The sequence below is a fragment of the Pipistrellus kuhlii genome, unplaced genomic scaffold, assembly GCF_014108245.1.
Source record: "Pipistrellus kuhlii isolate mPipKuh1 unplaced genomic scaffold, mPipKuh1.p scaffold_m20_p_3, whole genome shotgun sequence".
NCBI lineage: Eukaryota > Metazoa > Chordata > Mammalia > Chiroptera > Vespertilionidae > Pipistrellus > Pipistrellus kuhlii.
In genome coordinates, this window is record NW_023425529.1 from 82,084,782 (window position 1) to 82,102,802 (window position 18,021).

Consider the following 18,021-nt stretch of genomic DNA (forward strand, 5'->3'; position numbering starts at 1 on the left):
ATGCTAAGCCAATGGATGAGTGGGACTTCTGAGGAAATGCTGGACTGGAACTAGAACCTGGGAGCTCTGACCCTACTGGGGTGACCTTGCCACCACAAGAGCAAGGCCTGCCTGGGAATGGGCCAACCCAGAGGCAGAGAGCGGGGATGGAGTGAAAGCAATACCAAGTCCTGATGACATCCAAAACCTGCTCTACTGATTGGTTGCTTTTTACTTAAACTAGTTTAAGAAGTTCTAATTGATAAATATGCTGTCAATTCTTACTTATTTCTCTCTACTCTATGTCCTAAGAGGCCCACAGTTTATGCTATGAAATTACTAGTAAGAAACAACCAAGACCTACTGCCCTCCTATTCCAAAATACAAGATCCTTGAGGACAGGAACCATGCCATACACATCTTTGGTATCCCTAAGATCCAGCACTGGGGTGACCTGAAACCTAGTTCTGAGGGCTCCTCAGATACATTCTCTCCTCCCATACCCATTCTCAACCAACTCACCATCCCTGCCCTGGAGATCGTCCCACTAAACTGTCTACAGGAGCCAAATACCAGGAAAGGAAATTAAAGTATGCTAAAAATCCAATGCCCTCTTTAGAGAAAGGCAAGCATGCTGTCACAATTTCAGTGAGAAACACAAATATTTCAATCACTGGGCATGGGGTGGCCATAATTGGGGACTGACAGCTCTTTAAGGCCTGTGTCCTCTTGCTTATGTTTTCCTTGAAAATAGTTAATACGAAAATAAGCACAAAAGGGGCACAAACACTTTCTATAACTATTGATAGCCGCTTAATAGAGGACCACCATAGGTGGCAAATGAGCAGGGATGATATTAAGAGTGAACACTGATTGCATACTTACTATATTCCAGGCACTGTAATTTCTTTGCAAGTTTTAATTAACTTAATCTTTACAACAATCCTATTTATAAGATACAAGATACCATTATTATTATTACCACATTACAGAGGAGAACACCAAGGCTTAGAGAAGTTAAATAACTCTCCCAAAGTTACAGAGCAAGCAAATGGGGAAGCCAGCTGGAGCCCAGGCAGCCTGCTCCAGAGTCAATCTCCTGAACCACTTGGGCATCGGTGCCCTCGTTATATTTATATTCTGGACAGGCTCAGGCAGGCAGGAACATCGGTGGGAAGGCAGCACACACAAGAGTCCAGCGGATCTGGTGATTATAGTAAATCCAACTAAAGACAAGAACTCCATTCTCTGCCCCTGGGAGGACTTTAGAAAGAGGTGGACTCACAACTGATGGAGGAGGAAAAGGTCACCTGGTGATGCAGAAGGGGATTCCTGGACTGGGGTGCAAGCAGGGGATAGGGTGAAGGATGACTTAGACCAGGAGATCAACCTGAGTCAGGCAGTCAAAACCTTTACACTGGGTGAAATAAAGGGTTCCCATGTGTGGCATGATGGGGGCTCTCAGAAAGAAGATCTAAGCCCATCTCTGGTTGCTTATGGCCAGAGAAAGACAGGACAAAACCTGGGACCTTTGCAAGGAAATAGCAAACACCCTAGTAACTCATCTACATATATAAAAGCCCAGCAACCATTATGGCGGAACAACCAGAACGACCAGTCGCTATGATGTGCACTGATCACCAGGGGGCAGATGCTCAATGCAAGAACTGCCCCCTGGTAGTCAGTATGTTCCCACTGTGGGAACACCATTCAGCCAGAAGCTGGGCTCATGGCTGGCGAGTGAAGCGGTGGTGGCGGGAGCCTCCTCCGTGGCAGCACTAAGGAACTGCGAGCCAAGCAGTAAGGAGTGAGCAGGTGGGCAGTAAGGAACAGCAAGCCAAACGGTAAGGAGTGAGCAGGCGGGCGATTAGGAGTGAGGGGTCCTTGATTGCAAGAAGCCACAGGTGGGACTGAGGGACACCATCACCCCACTCCCTGACCTGAGCACAAGTTTCATGCATCAGGCCTCTGGTGTTAAATAAACATTGAGTGAAAAATCATTATAGCTAAGGACTGTGCTAGATTAGCACTGGAGTAAACAAAAAGCTGTCACTCATCAACTCCAAATCGCCAAATACCACTAAAGCTCTGCCTCTACACCAGCTTCATGAGGCGACCCGACACTGACTTTAGCTCATGTACTCCAGCCACACTGGCTTCCAGTCAAGTCCTTCCCACCTCAGGGCTTTCGCTCATGCACTTCTTTCTTTTTGGAACATTCTTCTTCCCAACCTACCCATTCACAATAATTCCCACTCACCCTTCAGATTTTACCATGTATCTTCTTTCCTACATATGCCTCCTCTGATTCCCCCAAGCTAAGTCAGGCTTCCCATTAATAACTCTCAAGGCAACCACCTTCCCTTCTCATAAGACAGTAAGAACTCCAGTGTCTAGAGCCACCATACCTGGGTGTGACCCCTGGCTCTGCCACTTGGGCAAGTCTCTTAGTCATTCTGTGCCTGAGTTTCCTCATCTATAAAATGGAGGTAACAACAGTAGCACCTCATAAAGTTGTTGTGAGGGTTAAATGAATCAATGCACTTTGGATCAATGATGGTATGTGGTAAATGCTATATAAATATTACAAAATTATTTAAAAATAGGTCTTAATGCATTTGACAAAATCCAATATCCATTTTTGATAAAAAACTCTCAGCAAAGTAGGACTAGAGGGAGCATATCTCAACATGATAAAAGCCATATATGACAAACCTGCAGGCAATATTATACTTAATGGGCAAAAACTAAAAGCATTTTCCTTAAGAACAGGAACAAGATAGGGATGTCTGCTTTCACCACTCATATTCAACATAGTACTGAAAAGTCCTAGTCACAGCAATCAGACAAGAAGAAATAAAAAGCATCCAAATTGGAAATAAGGAAGTAAAACTCTCATTATTCACAGATGACATGATATTGTATAATATATAGAAAACCCTAAAAACTCCACCAAAAACTACTAGATCTAATAAATGAACTTGACAATGTAGCAGGATACAAAATCAACACCCAAAAATCAATGGCTTTTTTATAAACCAATAATAAATTATTAGAAAGAGAAACTAAACAAAGAATTCCACTTACCAATCAACAAAAAAATTAAGATACTTAGGAATAAACCTAACCAAGGAGGCAAAAGAACTATATTCGAAAAACTACAGGATGTTAAAAAAAAAAAAAAAGATAGAGGAAGATATAAACAAGTGGAAGAATATACTGTGTTCATGGGTTGGTAGAATCAGCATCATTAAAATGTCCAAACTACCCAAGGCAATCTACAGATTCAATGCAACCCCTACTAAAATACCAATGGCATAATTCACAGAGCTAGAACAAACTCCCCCCAAATTTATATGGAATCAAAAAAGACCCCGAATAGCTGCAGCAATTTTGTGAAAGTAAAACAAAGTTGGAGGAATCACAATACCAGATTTCAAGTTACACTACAAAGCTACTATAATCAAAATAGCCTGGTACTGTCATAAGAACAGGCATGTAGGTCAATGGAACAGAACAGAGAACCCAGAAATTGACCCAAGCCATTATGCTCAATTAATATTTGACAAAGGAGGCAAGAGCATACAACAGAGTCAAGAGAGTCTCTTTCAATAAATGATGTTGGGAAAATTGGACACATGCAAAAAAAACCAAAAAACTAGACCACAAACTTAACAAGAGAATAAATTCAAAATGGATAAAAGACTTAAATGTCAGTCATGAAACCAAAAAACCTAGAAGAATCCATAGGCAGCAAAATCTCAGACATCTCTAGTAGCAGATGTTCACAGATACATCTCCTTAGGCAAAGGAAACTAAGGAGAAAATAAATAAATAGGGCTACATCAGAATAAAAAGCTTTTGCATAGCAAAAGGAACCATCAACAAAATGAAAAGAGAGCCCACTGTATGGGAGAACATATTTGGCAATGATACATATGATAAAGGATTAATATCCAAAATATATAAGGAACTCATACAACTTAACAAAAGGAAGGCCAGCAATCCAATTAAAAAATGGGTATAAAACCTAAATAGAACTTCTCCAAAGAGGACATATAGATGGCCAAGAGACATTTGAAAAACTAGAGGCCAGGTGCACAAAAGGGGGCGGGGGGAGAGGAGGAGTAGGGGGCTCCTCAGCCCAGCCTGCACCCTCAATTTGCATATTCCCTCTTTATTAGATGGAATAATAAAAGTGTGATATGCAAATTGACCGAACGAACAAACAGCAGAATGACCGTCCAGATAACCATGCTATGACATGCACTGGTGCGGGTGTTCTGTGATTGGTGGGGCCCCCATCACCCCACGATCGCCCTGCAGAGGGAGGCCCAGGCTACTCAGCCAGCAACACTGTGGCAGGTGTACAGGGCCAGCCAGTGATCACTCCTCAGAGGGAGGCCCAGACCAGCCAAGCAATCGCACCCCACGCCTGTCACTCTCAGAGGGAGGCGACCAGTGACGGGTGGGCCGGGGTGGGGGTGGGGTTAGGGACAGTGCTGCACAGATAGCAAGCAGTGGCAGCAGCAGGGGTGGTGACAGCATTTGGCCCCAATAGGCCCTGATCACCGGCCAGGCCTCGGGACCCTACCCAAGGGGTCCCAGATTGCGAGAGGGCACAGGCTGGACTGAGGGACACCCTCTCCCTGTGCACAAATTTCATGCACTGGGCCTCTAGTAAAAAAAATGAAAATATGTCTTATTACAATTGTAATTTAAAAACTAATACACAATTGATTAATTACACTCTATCTTTCCTGCCAGAGCACATCCTCTAGTTGGCCAGGGGCACTGCCTTATTCACAACTGTGACTAAGGAGAGTAGCAGTGCCTTGCACACACGAAATGTTCAATATGTATTTGCTAACTGCAGGAATAAGTGGGGGAATAGGGCCCCCAATGGCAGGAAGAGGATGAGTTAGGAGAGCACTATCACCATCAGGGCCTGTGGGGCAAAAGGGAACCCAGGGGGCTAAGCGGAACATTAGGTAGCTCTTATGAGTACTTATGAGAACAAGCTTCTAAGCGGGGCCCCTTGGGCACAGGGAAGCCAGCTTGGTGACCCCAGGGCCAAGCATTACCAGAAGGGCTGCTTCTAAAGGGTGCCTTCCGAGGAATGGAGAGAATGACTGCCCAGGGTAGGGAGAAGCCCCTGATCAGGTGGGATTGGGTGGCAGCACCCACCTGCTAAAGATGTCTCCAGAGATCTTCTGTAGGTACTGCAGGGCATCTGCTACCTGCTGGATGGCCTCCTCCCGCCGCAGGTCCGGCTGGATGAGGGGCACTGTGTAGGTCTGTCCTGCCAATGAGTGCTGGGTCCTCATGGGAGTCATGACACCTGTGGGTGGGAACCAGAGCATTAGGACTTGTGGGGTGAGTGCCACACACTCACCCACCCTCACCTACCACAAGGCAAGGTACAGAGAAGACAGCACAGCCCCACCCCACAAGTCCAACCTGTACAGGCGGGGAGTAGGGGACAGGCGGGAGGCCAGGAACCCACAGGAGCTGGTCTTCTGTGCTTACTGAGTGAATGAAAGAGGGAAATTGGTAGGGACAACAGAGACGGATGAGAAGCGTTCTGAGGTGTAACACTGACTGACCCCGTAAGTTGCTTAGGACCATGCTAGACACCCTCATTTTACGTTATCTCATTCCATTCTCCTCAGCCTGGAGAACAAGAAAGAAACCCTTGTTGCAGATGAAAAAAAGCCTGGGAGCAGAATACATTTGGATGGGAGGAGGGAGGATTGCCACAGTTAACTACCAAATGGCACCCATGTCTGAAAACCAGAGAAGGTGGACCCCTGGGTTCCTCTCACTTTGGCCTCTGAGGGACTGAGGGCCTGTTCCTGAGACAGGACAGGCAATGGCTCATGACTCTAGGTATAAGTGTCCAAGTTCTGCTCACCCAGGCTAGAGCTAAGGGGGCCAGGAAGAAGGGGCATGTGGGTGTGGGAAACAGGAAGGAAAAACACTCGTTTGACTTGTAAGACAGGGCAGAGTCTATTTATACTGGGTTTAATTAACTCCACTCCCTGGTGTCACTAAAGCAGCAATCACACTGCAGACAGCACAGATTTGATTGGCAAGAGATGCACCAGGCAGAATATTAAGGCACTGGGCCCCTATAAATAGGGCTAATCACAGCCCCTTGGAAGAAGATGGTGAGGAAGACACTAATCAGGCCTGGCACTGTGCCCCACACCTGTTTTCCTAGGCACCATGTAGGGGCCCCTGCTTGCAAAGAGGTGTGAGTGGGGCTGAGTGAATGTGGCAGAGAGGGCTTAGGGAGGGCTTGAAGTGCTATGTGACCTTGTGTAAGTTGCTTGCCTTCTCTGAATATCTGACTCTATTTCCCATTCTACACATAGAGAGGGTCACTGCTAAGTAGTTAGTCCTAATGTATCACACCAACATCTTCAACAAGCAGGTGTGCTTACTCCTTTGCTCCCTCTACCGGCCTTCCCAGCCCTTCCTTCTACCCTACTTGTCTCCTACCCTTCTCAGGCCAGCACTTTTCGTCCTCTGAGACTATTGCTCTGCTCTCCAACTTGTCTTCCAGTAAAGACATCCTCAGTTTAGCAGAAACCGGTTTGGCTCAATGGCTAGAGTCGGCTTGGGGACTGAAGGGACCCGGGTTCCATTCTGGTCAAGGGCATATCCCCAGTAGGGGGTGTGCAAGAGGCAGCTGATCGATGACTCTCTCTCATTGATGTTTCTAGCTCTCTCTCTCTCTCTCTCTCTCTCTCTCTTCCTCTCTGTACAAAATCAAATATATATATATATATATATATATATATATATATATATATATATATACATACACACACACACACACACACACACACACACACACACATACATCCTCAGTTTCTCAGACCTGACCTGCCTTGAATCCTTATCAGAGCCCAGTGCTACCTCCTCATCTCCTCACTTCCCTCCTATCAAATGACCGAAGTGGGGCCAGTTATTCCTATCTGAAGAATCTAGGAATTCTAGAAGGAATCCCATTCCTTTCAAGGAGAATCCTACCGTGTGTGTGTGTGTGTGTGTGTGTGTGTGTGTGTGTGTGTGTTTTACACACACCTCAGTTGCAGGGCTGGGGAGGAACCTGCAACCAAGGTATGTGCCCTTGACTGGAATCGAACCCAGGATCCTTTGGTCCTCAGGCTGATGCTCTATCCACAGAGCCAAACTGGCTAGGGTCTTTGTATTTATATCGATGCAAATTTGCTGGCCATCCTAACAGTTCTGTACTTCAATTTTCCCTTCTTTAAGATGGGGAGGGGATTAAAAGCAGAAGACACTTTTCTGTGCACATCTTTTTTGTTGTTGTTGCTGTTAATCCTTACCAAAGGATATTTTCCCCATTGATTTTTTTAGAGAGTGGAAGGGAGGGAAGAAAAAAGGGAGAGAGGAAGAGAGATACAGAGACAGAGAAATATCGATTGGTTGCCTCACACACTAGGTGTTGGGGATGCACCTGCAACTCAAGCACATGCCCTTGACCAAGAATCAAATGTGAGACCTCTGGTGTGTAGGCTGACGCTCTAACCACTAAGCACACTGGCCAGGGCAGAGCACATCTTGAAATGCATTTCTGAGGTTATTTACCACCTGTCTGTGTGTATGTACACTTATGTACAAGGAAGTAATTCAGGCACAAATCTCCAAGACAAGAAAGTAACAGATCCATTCAAAAATTTAAAAAATGAGTATAACTGATTGGTAGTTTACTCATTCTGACTGCAAACATCTACTGACTGGAAACAACAAAGATGACTAGGAGGGTATACTAGCTATGGAGATGGCCACAAGAACAATTAAATAGCATAGGAGAAGTGCTCTAATCCAGCCATGAGGAAGGTGTGGCGAACCCCTTTGCGGTTATGGGAGTCAGGAAAAGCCTCTTAGTAGAAGCTCTATTTGCCTAATAGGCCCAGAGAGAGCATTCCAGGTAGAAGGACAGCTTGAACAAAGGAAGTGGTTTGAGTGCTGAGGGTATAACGATCCTTGACCAAGTAGCAGGAAAAAGAGAGATAAAGATAGGCCAGATTATGAAAAACACAATACCATGGCAAGGAGTTTGGACTGAGACCCTCAGACTTATGCTGTCCAATATGGTAGCCACGAGCTACATGTGGGATGGAGCACCTGAAATGTGCTAGTCTGAACTGAGTTGTAGCATAAGTGTAAGACATACACAAATTTAAAATACGTAACAGGAAAAAGGATGCAAGATATCTCAAAGTATTTTATAGTCCTTATTCATGAGGGATATGTTTCAAGACCCTAGGTGGTTGCCTAAAACCACAGATAATGCTGAACCCTTATACATATTTTTTATGCATACATATCTATGATAGTTAGGCACAGTGAGAAATTAATAACAATCATGAAACAATTATAACAAGATACTGTAATAAAAGTTTGTCTGAATCGCCAAAACCGGTTTGACTCAGTGGATAGAGTGTTGGTCTTCGGACTGAAAGGTCCCGGGTTCGATTCCAGTCAAGGGCATGTACCTTGGTTTCGGGCACATCCCTGGTGGGGGGTGTGCAAGAGGCAGCTGGTCGATGTTTCTAGCTTTCTATCCCTCTCCCTTCCTCTCTGTAAAAAATCAATATATATATATATATATTTTAAAGATCATCTGAATGGCTTCGGGGCAAAATAAAGGTTGCTTGAATGCAAGCACTGTGGGTGGCACCTTGCAGGTGACCTGATAACCTCGTCAGCTGTTAAGTGACTAAGGGGTAGGGAGCAACTAGAGGGGGACACCTTCGAGATTTCAATATGCCCCTCAAAATGGGGTGCAACTTACAATTTGTGAGTTATTTCCGAAATTTTCCATTTAATATTGGCAAACTATGGTTGACCCAGGATAACTGAGACCATGAAAAGCGAAACCGGGGGTAAGTCGGGAACGACTGTATATATAGTGATTACATGCTGAAATGATCATATTTCAGCCATACTGAGTTAAATAAAACATATAACTAAATTAATATCACTTGTTTCTTTTTACTTCTATTTATTTATTTTTCATCCTCACCCGAAAATGCGTTTTTATTGATTTCAGAGGGAGGAAGGAGGTGGGAGGGGAGTGGATAAGAGAAGACACATCGGTTGCCTCCCGAGCGCGACAGGGGATCGGACCCACAACCTGGTTATGTGCCCGGACAGGGATGACACTCCAACCAACGGAGTCGCCCGGTTAATTAATTTCTTACTGGGCTCTTTTTACTTTTAGGATCACATCTGTGCCTCACACATTCCTAAGGAACAGCACTAAGAGAATCTGGTAGGAACTACGGCCTCTTTCAGGAAATGAACCGACCCCTCCCGTCCCTATAGCGCCGGTTATAATTTCGGAAGCGCCTGGAATCCGCCCTGCACACCCTCTGGGACCCCGGCTCCGGGAGCCGCGGAGTCCGGGGACCCGCTGGCCGGGACGGAGCCCAGCCCGCGGGCGGAAGGCGCGTGAGGGGCGGGCGGGCCGCGGAGGAAGTGAGGCCGCGGCCTGCAGCCCGGCAGGTCCCCGCGGGCCTCCAGCGCCGGCTCGGCCTCGCTGCGGGGCGGGGGCCGCGGGGGCCGGGCGCTCGGGGAGAGGAGCCGGGGCCCGGGGCGGTGCAGACCCGTCTTACTGGTGGGAGGAGCCGGGACGCCGCTCCCGGGCAGGCGACGGCGGGGCGAACGGCGCCGTCGATAGTCCACAGGGCGCGGGGCCCGCGGTCCGTCCGCGCGCGAGGACGCAGCTCGCGCCCGCGCTGCGGAGCCCCGCCCCGCCCCTCGCCCGGTGCCGCCCCGCCCCTCGCCCGGTGCCGCCCCGCCCCGCCCCGCCCCTCGCCCGGTGCCGCCCCGCCCCGCCCTTGCCCGGCTGGCGGGGAGCTCCTGCGGCGGCCCGGCTCCTCACCTGCGGGCCGCACCCGGCGCCGCCGCTCTGGCTCCCGAGTTCGGGCCCCGATAGCGGCCCAGTTGCACGGAAGCCGCGCTCCGGCCGCTGGCGGACGGCTTGGCACCTCCTCCGCCCCCTCCCCTCCCTCTGACGCGGCTGGGCTCCTGGCCCCGCGGGCTTCCTGTGCCCGACCCCCAGCGCCGGCGCGGAAACAGCCCTCCCCTCGCCCCAGACTCACTGATTTAAAACGTCTTTTATTTCCTTGTCTTCAATTCCGTGGGCCGTTCTCCCCATGGAATTCCCTTCGTTCCATCCCCCCTTTAAAAATAAAATAATGTGCCGAGACCGGTTTGGCTCAATGGATAGAGCGTCGGTTTGGGGACTGAAAGGTCCAGGGTTCGATTCCGGTCAAGGGCATGTACCTTTGTTGGGGGCATATCCCCAGTGGGGGGGGGGGGGGTGCAAGAAGCAGCTGATCGGTGTCTCACTCTCACTGGTGTTTCTGGCTCTCTGTCCCTCTCTCTTTCTCTCTGTACAAAATCAATAAAATATATTTAAAAAAAATAAAATAAAATGTCATGTCAGACACAAAAGGAAAAGCACTGTGACTCCACTTACTATACAAGGTGGCGGGCGGGGTCAAGTTGACGGAGGCAGAGCAGAGTGGTGGCGGCCGGGCGGGGAAGCCTGTGGGCTGGGAAGCCTGTGGGCTGGGAGGGGTTGTTTGACCAAACCTGAGCCGGCTCCTGGGACTCCTCTTCCAGAGAGGGGCCTCTGCTTGCATCTCCGAATTACAGTGAGAATCCCCCACCCTCTGCATCAGATCGTCCAATATATCTGACCAAGTCCCCCCGGATATCTGGTCACCCTGCCCTGCCTTCAGCAAGAATCCAGGCAGGTCAGTTTTGCAAAAATTACTTCTCGCTCTGAGTAATTTTCCATCCAGGACCACTGCCCCGTCTCTTTGCTATAAATCCCCGTTTGTTCACATTATATTCGGAATTGACTCCGGTTCTATACTGAGGTCACTTTTCTCCTGTTGCAAAGTTCTGATAAAAATCTGTTTTCACCTCTTTAACTGCTGAACACTTCTGGTTTCCTTCCTTCCTTCCTTCCTTCCTTCCTTCCTTCCTTCCTTCCTTCCTTCCTTCCTTCCTTCCTTCCTTCCTTTTTTTTTTTTTTTTTTTTTTTTCTTTTTTTTCTTTTTTTTTTTCTTTTTTTTTTTTTTTTTTTGGTTAGCACTGATTTTCTATGACATACCATCTTGGGATGATGAAAAAATTCTGGAGATTAGTGGTGATAGTTGCAAAACAATGTGAGTGTACTTAATGCCACTTAAAAATGGTTAGAATAGTAAATTTCATGTTACGTAAATGTTCCCTCAAAAAAATCAAGCTAGATAATTTTAAAAAACAGGATTTAAAATGTTTAAATATATAAAGGTCCAGATCCTGCAGTAGTTCCTCAATTCATTGGCTTGTCTTAGAGTTCTTGGCCTTTCTTTTAGGGTTGCCAGAGAAAAGTACAGGACACCAAGTTAACTTAAATTTCAGATAAAATTTACATTCTTATACTAATACATTTTTATAATTTTACAAATACTAATATATGCATATACATATATATATACATGTTTGTCCAAAACTAAGCACAAGACATACTTAAACTAAAAAATTATTTCTTATTTGAAATTGAAAATCACATAGGCATGTGATATTTTTATTTGGTAAATCTGGCAACCCTACTTTCTTCCTAATACTCCCTGAGTTTTGTCCTCCTTCCCTGCCCCTCCTTCTGGGGAGTTAGGTTGAATAGTCTTTTTTTATTGATTTTTTTTTTTTTTTTTTTTACAGAGAGGAAGGGAGAGAGATAGAGAGCTAGAAACGTCGATGAGAGAGAAACATCGACCAGTTGCCTCTTGCACACCCCGTATCGGGGATGTGCCTGCAACCAAGGCACATGCCCTTGACCGGAATCGAACCTGGGACCTTTCAGTCCGCAGACCGACGCTCTACCACTGAGCCAAACCGGTTTCGGCTGAATAGTCTTTTTTTAAATGTATTGATTTTAGAGGGATGGAGGGAGGGAGTAACATAGATTTATTATTCCACCTATTTATGCATTCATTGGATGCCTCCTGTATGTACCCGGACGGAGGATGGAACCTGCAACCTTGGTGCATCGGGATGATACTCTAACCAACTGAGCTACCCATCAGGGCTTGAATTGTCTTTTTTTTTTTTTTTAATGCTTTTTTAAAAATTGATTTGAGAGAGAGAGAAAGGGAGAGGGAGAGAGAGAGAAACATCAATGAGAAAGAGAAACATCCATCGGTTGCTTCCTGGGGATCAAACCTGAAACCTAGGTATGTGCCCTGACTGGAAATCAAACCCTCAACTTTTTTGGTGTATGGAACGATGCTCCAACCAACTGAACCACCCAGCTGGGACGTTTGCTTCACATTTTAATTTAGGGACCCATTAATGGCTCTCCTATCTAAGACATAGGGCTTCTGCTTTTTTGGTCGTTGTTTTTTTGTTTTGTTTTGTTTTGTTTGTTTGTTTGGTTGTTTTTTTTGATTGTTTGTTTTGTTTTTTGTTTGTTTTTAGTGGTTAGAGCATCTGCCATGCACCCAAGAGTCACAAGTTGGATTCCTGGTTCCATTTCCAGCCCCACCCCCTGTAAGGGTGGATGCAGGAAGCAACTGATTGATGCATTTCTCTCACATTGCTGCTTCTTTCTCTCTCTCCCTCCTTTCCACCCTTCTGCTCTCTCTAAAAATCAAAGAGGAAAAATATCATCGGGTGAGGATTAACAACAACATAAATAAATAAATAAATAAGCCGTAGCCAGTTTCCCTTGGTCATTAGAGCATCAGTCCAAGGACTGAAAGATTCTGGGTTTGATTCTGGTCAAGGGCACCTACTTGGGTTGCAGGCTAGATCCCTAGCCCTAGTTGGGGCACATGTGAGAGGCAACCAATCAATATGTCTCTCTCACATTGATGATTCTCTTTTTCTGTCCCTCTCCCACTCTATCTAAAAATCAATGAGAAAAATATCCTAGGGACGGAATTAATAATAAACAAACAAACAGAATACTGGGCTTCCAAGGTTGGAAGGGGAAAGAGCTTGAAGAAGATGTGGGAGGTTTGCTGGAACAGGCCTTGAAGCAGCATATAGCATTCCATTCCATTGGCCAGGCGAGGCTGGGAAAGAGAGTCTATCTCTATGCTCAGGAGGAAGAGCTAGCCAGTTTCTGCAACATAGGGTCCCTTAGGGTTTAGGAGATGCATGTCTGTGGGGAAAAGTGGGAGAAGAAGAAGGGAAATGGGATGGTGGGGGCTCCCCAGAGGGAGAGAAACAATGGTCAGGAGGTGAGGAAATGTACAGTTCAGTGTGTAGTGGGAAATGAACAAGACCATAAGCAGGTTGGTGTTGCTGAAGTTCAAGGCAGAGAGGATGAGATGAATTAGAGAAGTAAATAGGAACCAGACCATAATACTAGGTACCATTTTTGGAGCCTACGTATATAATCTCAATTGTGACAGAGCACCTGAACGGTGGAGAAGAGGCAGGAGATCTTCTGTGTGTATTTGTTTTGCATAACAATACTATTTCTAACAAGTGTATAGGGTTTCATTGTGTAAAATACATGTACATATACAATAGTTAATACTTTTTAAAATTGGCGAGGAAAAGATTCTGTCATTCATATGTACAGTCGGAGAAAAATGAGGCTTTGAGAGATTTAAGACCTTATCCAAGGTCTGATAGGTTCATCTCTTTCTAAGCACTCTTATCCGTTATATTACCTCTCTAAGAGGGTCTTATATGTCAGAGTAAGGAGTCTAGACTTGAGCCGTCTCTTCCTATTGCCAAACTTGGACTCCCTCGGATTTATCTCTAAGCAGTGGCATGGAGGGACCAGGAAGGACTTCATGAAACCATAACTGCATTCTTTGGTCAGCACCTGCCTTTCTTAGGTGAGGAAGGTCTCCATTTTCAGAGGGAAGAGACAGGGAACTTTTGTGTCCTTCTCTGAGCCCAAAATGACCCATGAGAGGACCTTACAGCTCTCCTCCCCCCCTCCCCTCCTCCCTAATTCTGGCCTCCTCTACAGCAGTTTGCTTCACCTTTTAATTTAGGGACCCATTAATGGCTGGGGAAAGAAGATTATGGCTGGGGAAAGAAGGGGGAGCATCTACAGGCCCTAAGCAGGCCAACTTTAGTCACAGTAGACACAATACTTTAGGGGCCCACAAAAATATTTTAATTAAGATCAAAAGAAGAAAATGAACTTTGGATTGAAGAAGATATTTTAATATAGAATATTAATATATTCATCTGTGAGCCAGCTTAAGGAATAATTTTTAATATTTTTTAATAGAATAAGGTTCCTGGCCAAGCCTAGTGGCTCAGTTGGTTGAAGTGCCATCCTGTTACCTGAGAGGAGACCAGGCCCTTGTGAGAGTGCTTGTTTTCGTGCAGGAAAACTTCACCACACCAGTCCAGATGACGATGAAGGCGCCTTTATTAAAGCTGGGGCTGTGACACAGGAAAGGGCTGAGCATAGAGGAAGCGAGAGGAGAGCCGAGGCTGGGCTGCTCGAGCTCTCTGGGAAGTCGGAGGAAAGGGTCCTTGGGAACAGGTTCAGGGGATCAGCTGCCGCTGCCCATTGCTGCCTGGTTGCAAGTCACATGGGGTCCCTTAGGGTTTAGGAGATGCATGTCTGTGGGGAATAGTGGGAGAAGAAGAGGGGAAATGGGATGGTGGGGGCTCCCCAGAGGGAGAGCACACACTGGGTCCTTTGTCTTGAAGCTTTATTTCTCTCAAAGGTGGGAATCTGAGGAGGGGTCTCAGGGCAGGGTTTCAGCAGAGTATTAATCAGTTTTCTAGGTTTGCTCCTCTCAGGCCGGGGTCTTCACTGATTGGTCAGTGTCAGGGCGTCATCAGGCACTGCAGCTGGTCCTGGTGTTGCCTATCTGTTCTTGCTGCTTCTGGCTCTCGAGCTGACATACTGTTGAGGCCTAGATGCTATTTCTAGGGAGGTGATCTTCCGTATCTGCTGTAAATTGCTCTGTCAGTTTGTTCAGCTATCTGCCTCGGTTTCCCTATTCCACTTGCCCTGGCTTACCGGACTGTCTACATCCCATATACCAGTGGTAGGCAAACAGCGTCTCGCTCATGAGCCAAATGCAGCTCTTTGGCCCCTTGAGTGTTCTAACGCCACTTCTTCAAAATAGACTGGCCCTGGCCGAAATCCAACTTCTGCGCTGGGCCACGAAATTTCAACCGCACTGTACATGCGCACCCGCATGTGGTATTTTGTGAAAGAGCCACACTCAGGGGGCCAAAGAGCTGCGTGAGGCTTGAGAGCCGCGGTTTGCCGACCACTGCCCTACACCAAAAAGGTCGCAGGTTTAATTCCCAGGTAGGGCATATACAGGTTGCAGGTTCAATCCACAGTTGGGGCACACATGGGAGGTAACCCATCAATGTCCTATCACATTGATGTTTCTCTCTCTCTCTTCCCCTCCCTCTTTCTCTAAAAATCAATAGAAATATATCCTCAGGTGAGGACTTAAAAATTAGAATTAAAAGTTAAAGTCCCCAGGAAAACAAAGTGCTTCGTCTATGAAAGTCATAATGAGGTTTGGTGTGTGAAAGTGAAGGGAGGGTGAGGGGGAAAGAAGAGGGGTGTGTGTGTGTGTGTGTGTGTGTGTGTGTGTGTGTGTGTGAAGGCTGGTTCTCCATTCCCCAGCTCTTAGATTTAGGGCCCCTGGCTAAATGAACTTCACTCACCATGACATGCTCTAAGGAACCTGGAACCTTGAGCCCAGGACCCACTGCCTTTGTATGTGCATCACAGAGTTGTGCCCCTCCCTTAGTGGCATAGTGTCTACCGCTCTGAAATTCCAGTAGTGTGGGAGCTGGGCACAGGGCAGTAGGACTTATCCTTGAAATAGCTCAGGGAGGATTATCCCAGCCCCTCAGCAGCAGAACAGCAGGCTCATTTCCAGGAAGGGGGAGGCCAGAGCTGGGAGGGGGCAGGGGGCTGCCACAGTGGGATGCCTGGAGAGGGCAAATGCCCAGCAGAGGCTTCGGGGCAGGGCATGGCTGGGGGTCCTATGGGGTGGGGGCAAATCTCAGAGTTGGGGTTGTGTAAACAGAGCCATTTCCCCCCAATGATCTGAAGCCTGAAAACAAAACAAAACAAAAAAACAAACCCAGCTTGAGGAAAAGAATTTAAATTATAAAAATTTAAAATATGACTGTGAAATAATTCTTTAAGGTGCTTCTTTAACAACCAGATCATTCCAACAAATGAACCACTCCCACAGCTCCCACACAGGCACCCTCTTTCCCACCCACACTACCACTCATGCTCAGGTTCCTTTTCTGGTCCTCCTTCCCATTTCTTAAAACAAGCAAATACTGAAATCCCATCTCCTCCAATAGGTGACAGGAAGACAAGATCCAGTTTCCTGGGGCCTCAACCAGTGAGGGGAGAATGCCTCCTGATCCTGTAATTGTGTGAATTTGACTAGGGCAGAAGTAATTAGTATGCAAATTGGCCTTTCGATATGCTAATGTTTATGTACAGAGGTGATAATCTAACTAGGAGAACCATGTCAGAAGTGGGCCAGGGGAACCAGCGGGGGGGGGGTATGAGTCATGGGTGCCTCCCTCAGGCTGGAGATGACGGTGCAGGGAAGAAGGGGAGGCATTAGGGTCCTGTGTGTCTGGATAGAGGTGCTGGGCACAGCAGGATCCGGTGAAAAGGGTGACTGGAGAAAGCGGAAGCTGAGTGGTGGACCTGGGGCCCAGAGGGGAGAGGCCGATGTTCTGGTAGCTGCTAGTCACATGCAGGTATTGAGCACTTGAAATGTGGCTTGTGTGTGCCACTGAGGAACCCTTCAGGTGCTTAATTTTAACAAATTCGAAAGTAAACTTAAAAACTGATATTCTATTGGAAAACTCAAGCATGTATGAGATAGCTTAGGGATGTGAATTTACTTTTTCAATCTAATTTTTTGAAATCTTAACACAGACCACATATTCCCAATAAAAATTCAGCATCCAAATGGAAATGTGTTTCTGTTAGCATGAACAAAAGTTTTCAAGTACCACATTAATAATTTTTCTTTAAAAAAACACATATTTTTATTGATTTCCAAGAGGAAGGGAGAGGGAGAGAGATAGAAATATTAATGATAAGAGCTTTTCACGAAGATGGCACCGAAAGCAAAGAAGGAAGCCTCTGCCCCTCCCAAAGCTGAAGCCAAAGCAAAGGCTTTGAAGGCAAAGAAAGCAGTGTTGAAAGGCGTCCACAGCCACAAAAAAAAGAAGATTCTCACGTCACCCACTTCCGATGGCCAAAGACACTAAGGCTTCAGAGGCAGCCTAAATATCCTTGGAAGAGCGCTCCCAAGAGAAACAAGATTGACCACTATGCCATTGTCAAGTTCCCTATGACTACCGAGTCAGCCATGAAGAAGATAGAAGACAATAATACACTTATGTTCATTGTGGATGTCAAGGCCAACAAGCACCAGATCAAACAGGCTGTGAAGAAGCTCTATGACATTGATGTGGCCAAGGTCAACACCCTGATCAGGCCTGATGGCGAAAAGAAGGCATATGTTCGACTGGCTCCTGACTATGATGCTTTGGATGTTGCCAACAAAATTGAAATGATTTAAACTGAATCCAGCTCCTAATTCTAAATATAAAAATTTTACACTGAAAAAAAAATATTAATGATGAGAGAGAATCATTAATCAGCTGTCTCCTGCACACCCCCTACTGGGGATAGAGCCTGTTACTCGGGCATGTGACGTGATGGGAATTGAACTGTGACCTCCTGGTTCATAGGTCAATGCTAAATCACTGTGCCACACCAGCCAGGCCACATTAATAATTTTATGTAGCCAAAACCGATTTGGCTCAGTGGTAGAGTGTTGGTCTGCGGACTGAAAGGTCCCAGGTTTGATTCCAGTCAGGGGCATGTACAATGGTTTTGGGCACATCTCCGGTAGGGGGTGTGCAAGAGGCAGCTGGTCGATGTTTCTCTCTCATCAACGTTTCTAGCTCTCTATCTCTCACCCTTCCTCACTGTAAAAAAATCAATAATAT

General features: G+C 46.4%; 1 protein-coding gene and 1 pseudogene across 5 annotated transcripts in view; one reads left to right on the forward strand and one right to left on the reverse strand.

The window, feature by feature from the left end:
• WASHC1 (WASH complex subunit 1) overlaps positions 1 to 15,194 on the reverse strand; it is a 25,506-nt gene extending 10,312 nt beyond the window's left edge. The window contains exons 1-2 of one of the 5 annotated variants that reach the window (XM_045588367.1): positions 15,189 to 15,194; positions 5,167 to 5,320 (exon numbers count right to left, since the gene is read on the reverse strand). In XM_045588367.1, the coding sequence (XP_045444323.1) occupies positions 5,167 to 5,315 (149 nt within the window). In that variant the 5' untranslated portion in view covers positions 5,316 to 5,320; positions 15,189 to 15,194. Of the gene's footprint in view, positions 1 to 5,166; positions 5,321 to 9,632; positions 9,780 to 9,901; positions 10,000 to 10,121; positions 10,141 to 15,188 lie in introns of those variants that run through there. The other 4 variants (XM_036456368.2, XM_036456369.2, XM_036456367.2 and 1 more) reach the window with 4 other exon arrangements.
• Positions 15,195 to 17,112: 1,918 nt separating this feature from the next.
• On the forward strand, positions 17,113 to 17,603 carry LOC118729101 (annotated as a pseudogene).
• Positions 17,604 to 18,021: the final 418 nt, after the last annotated feature.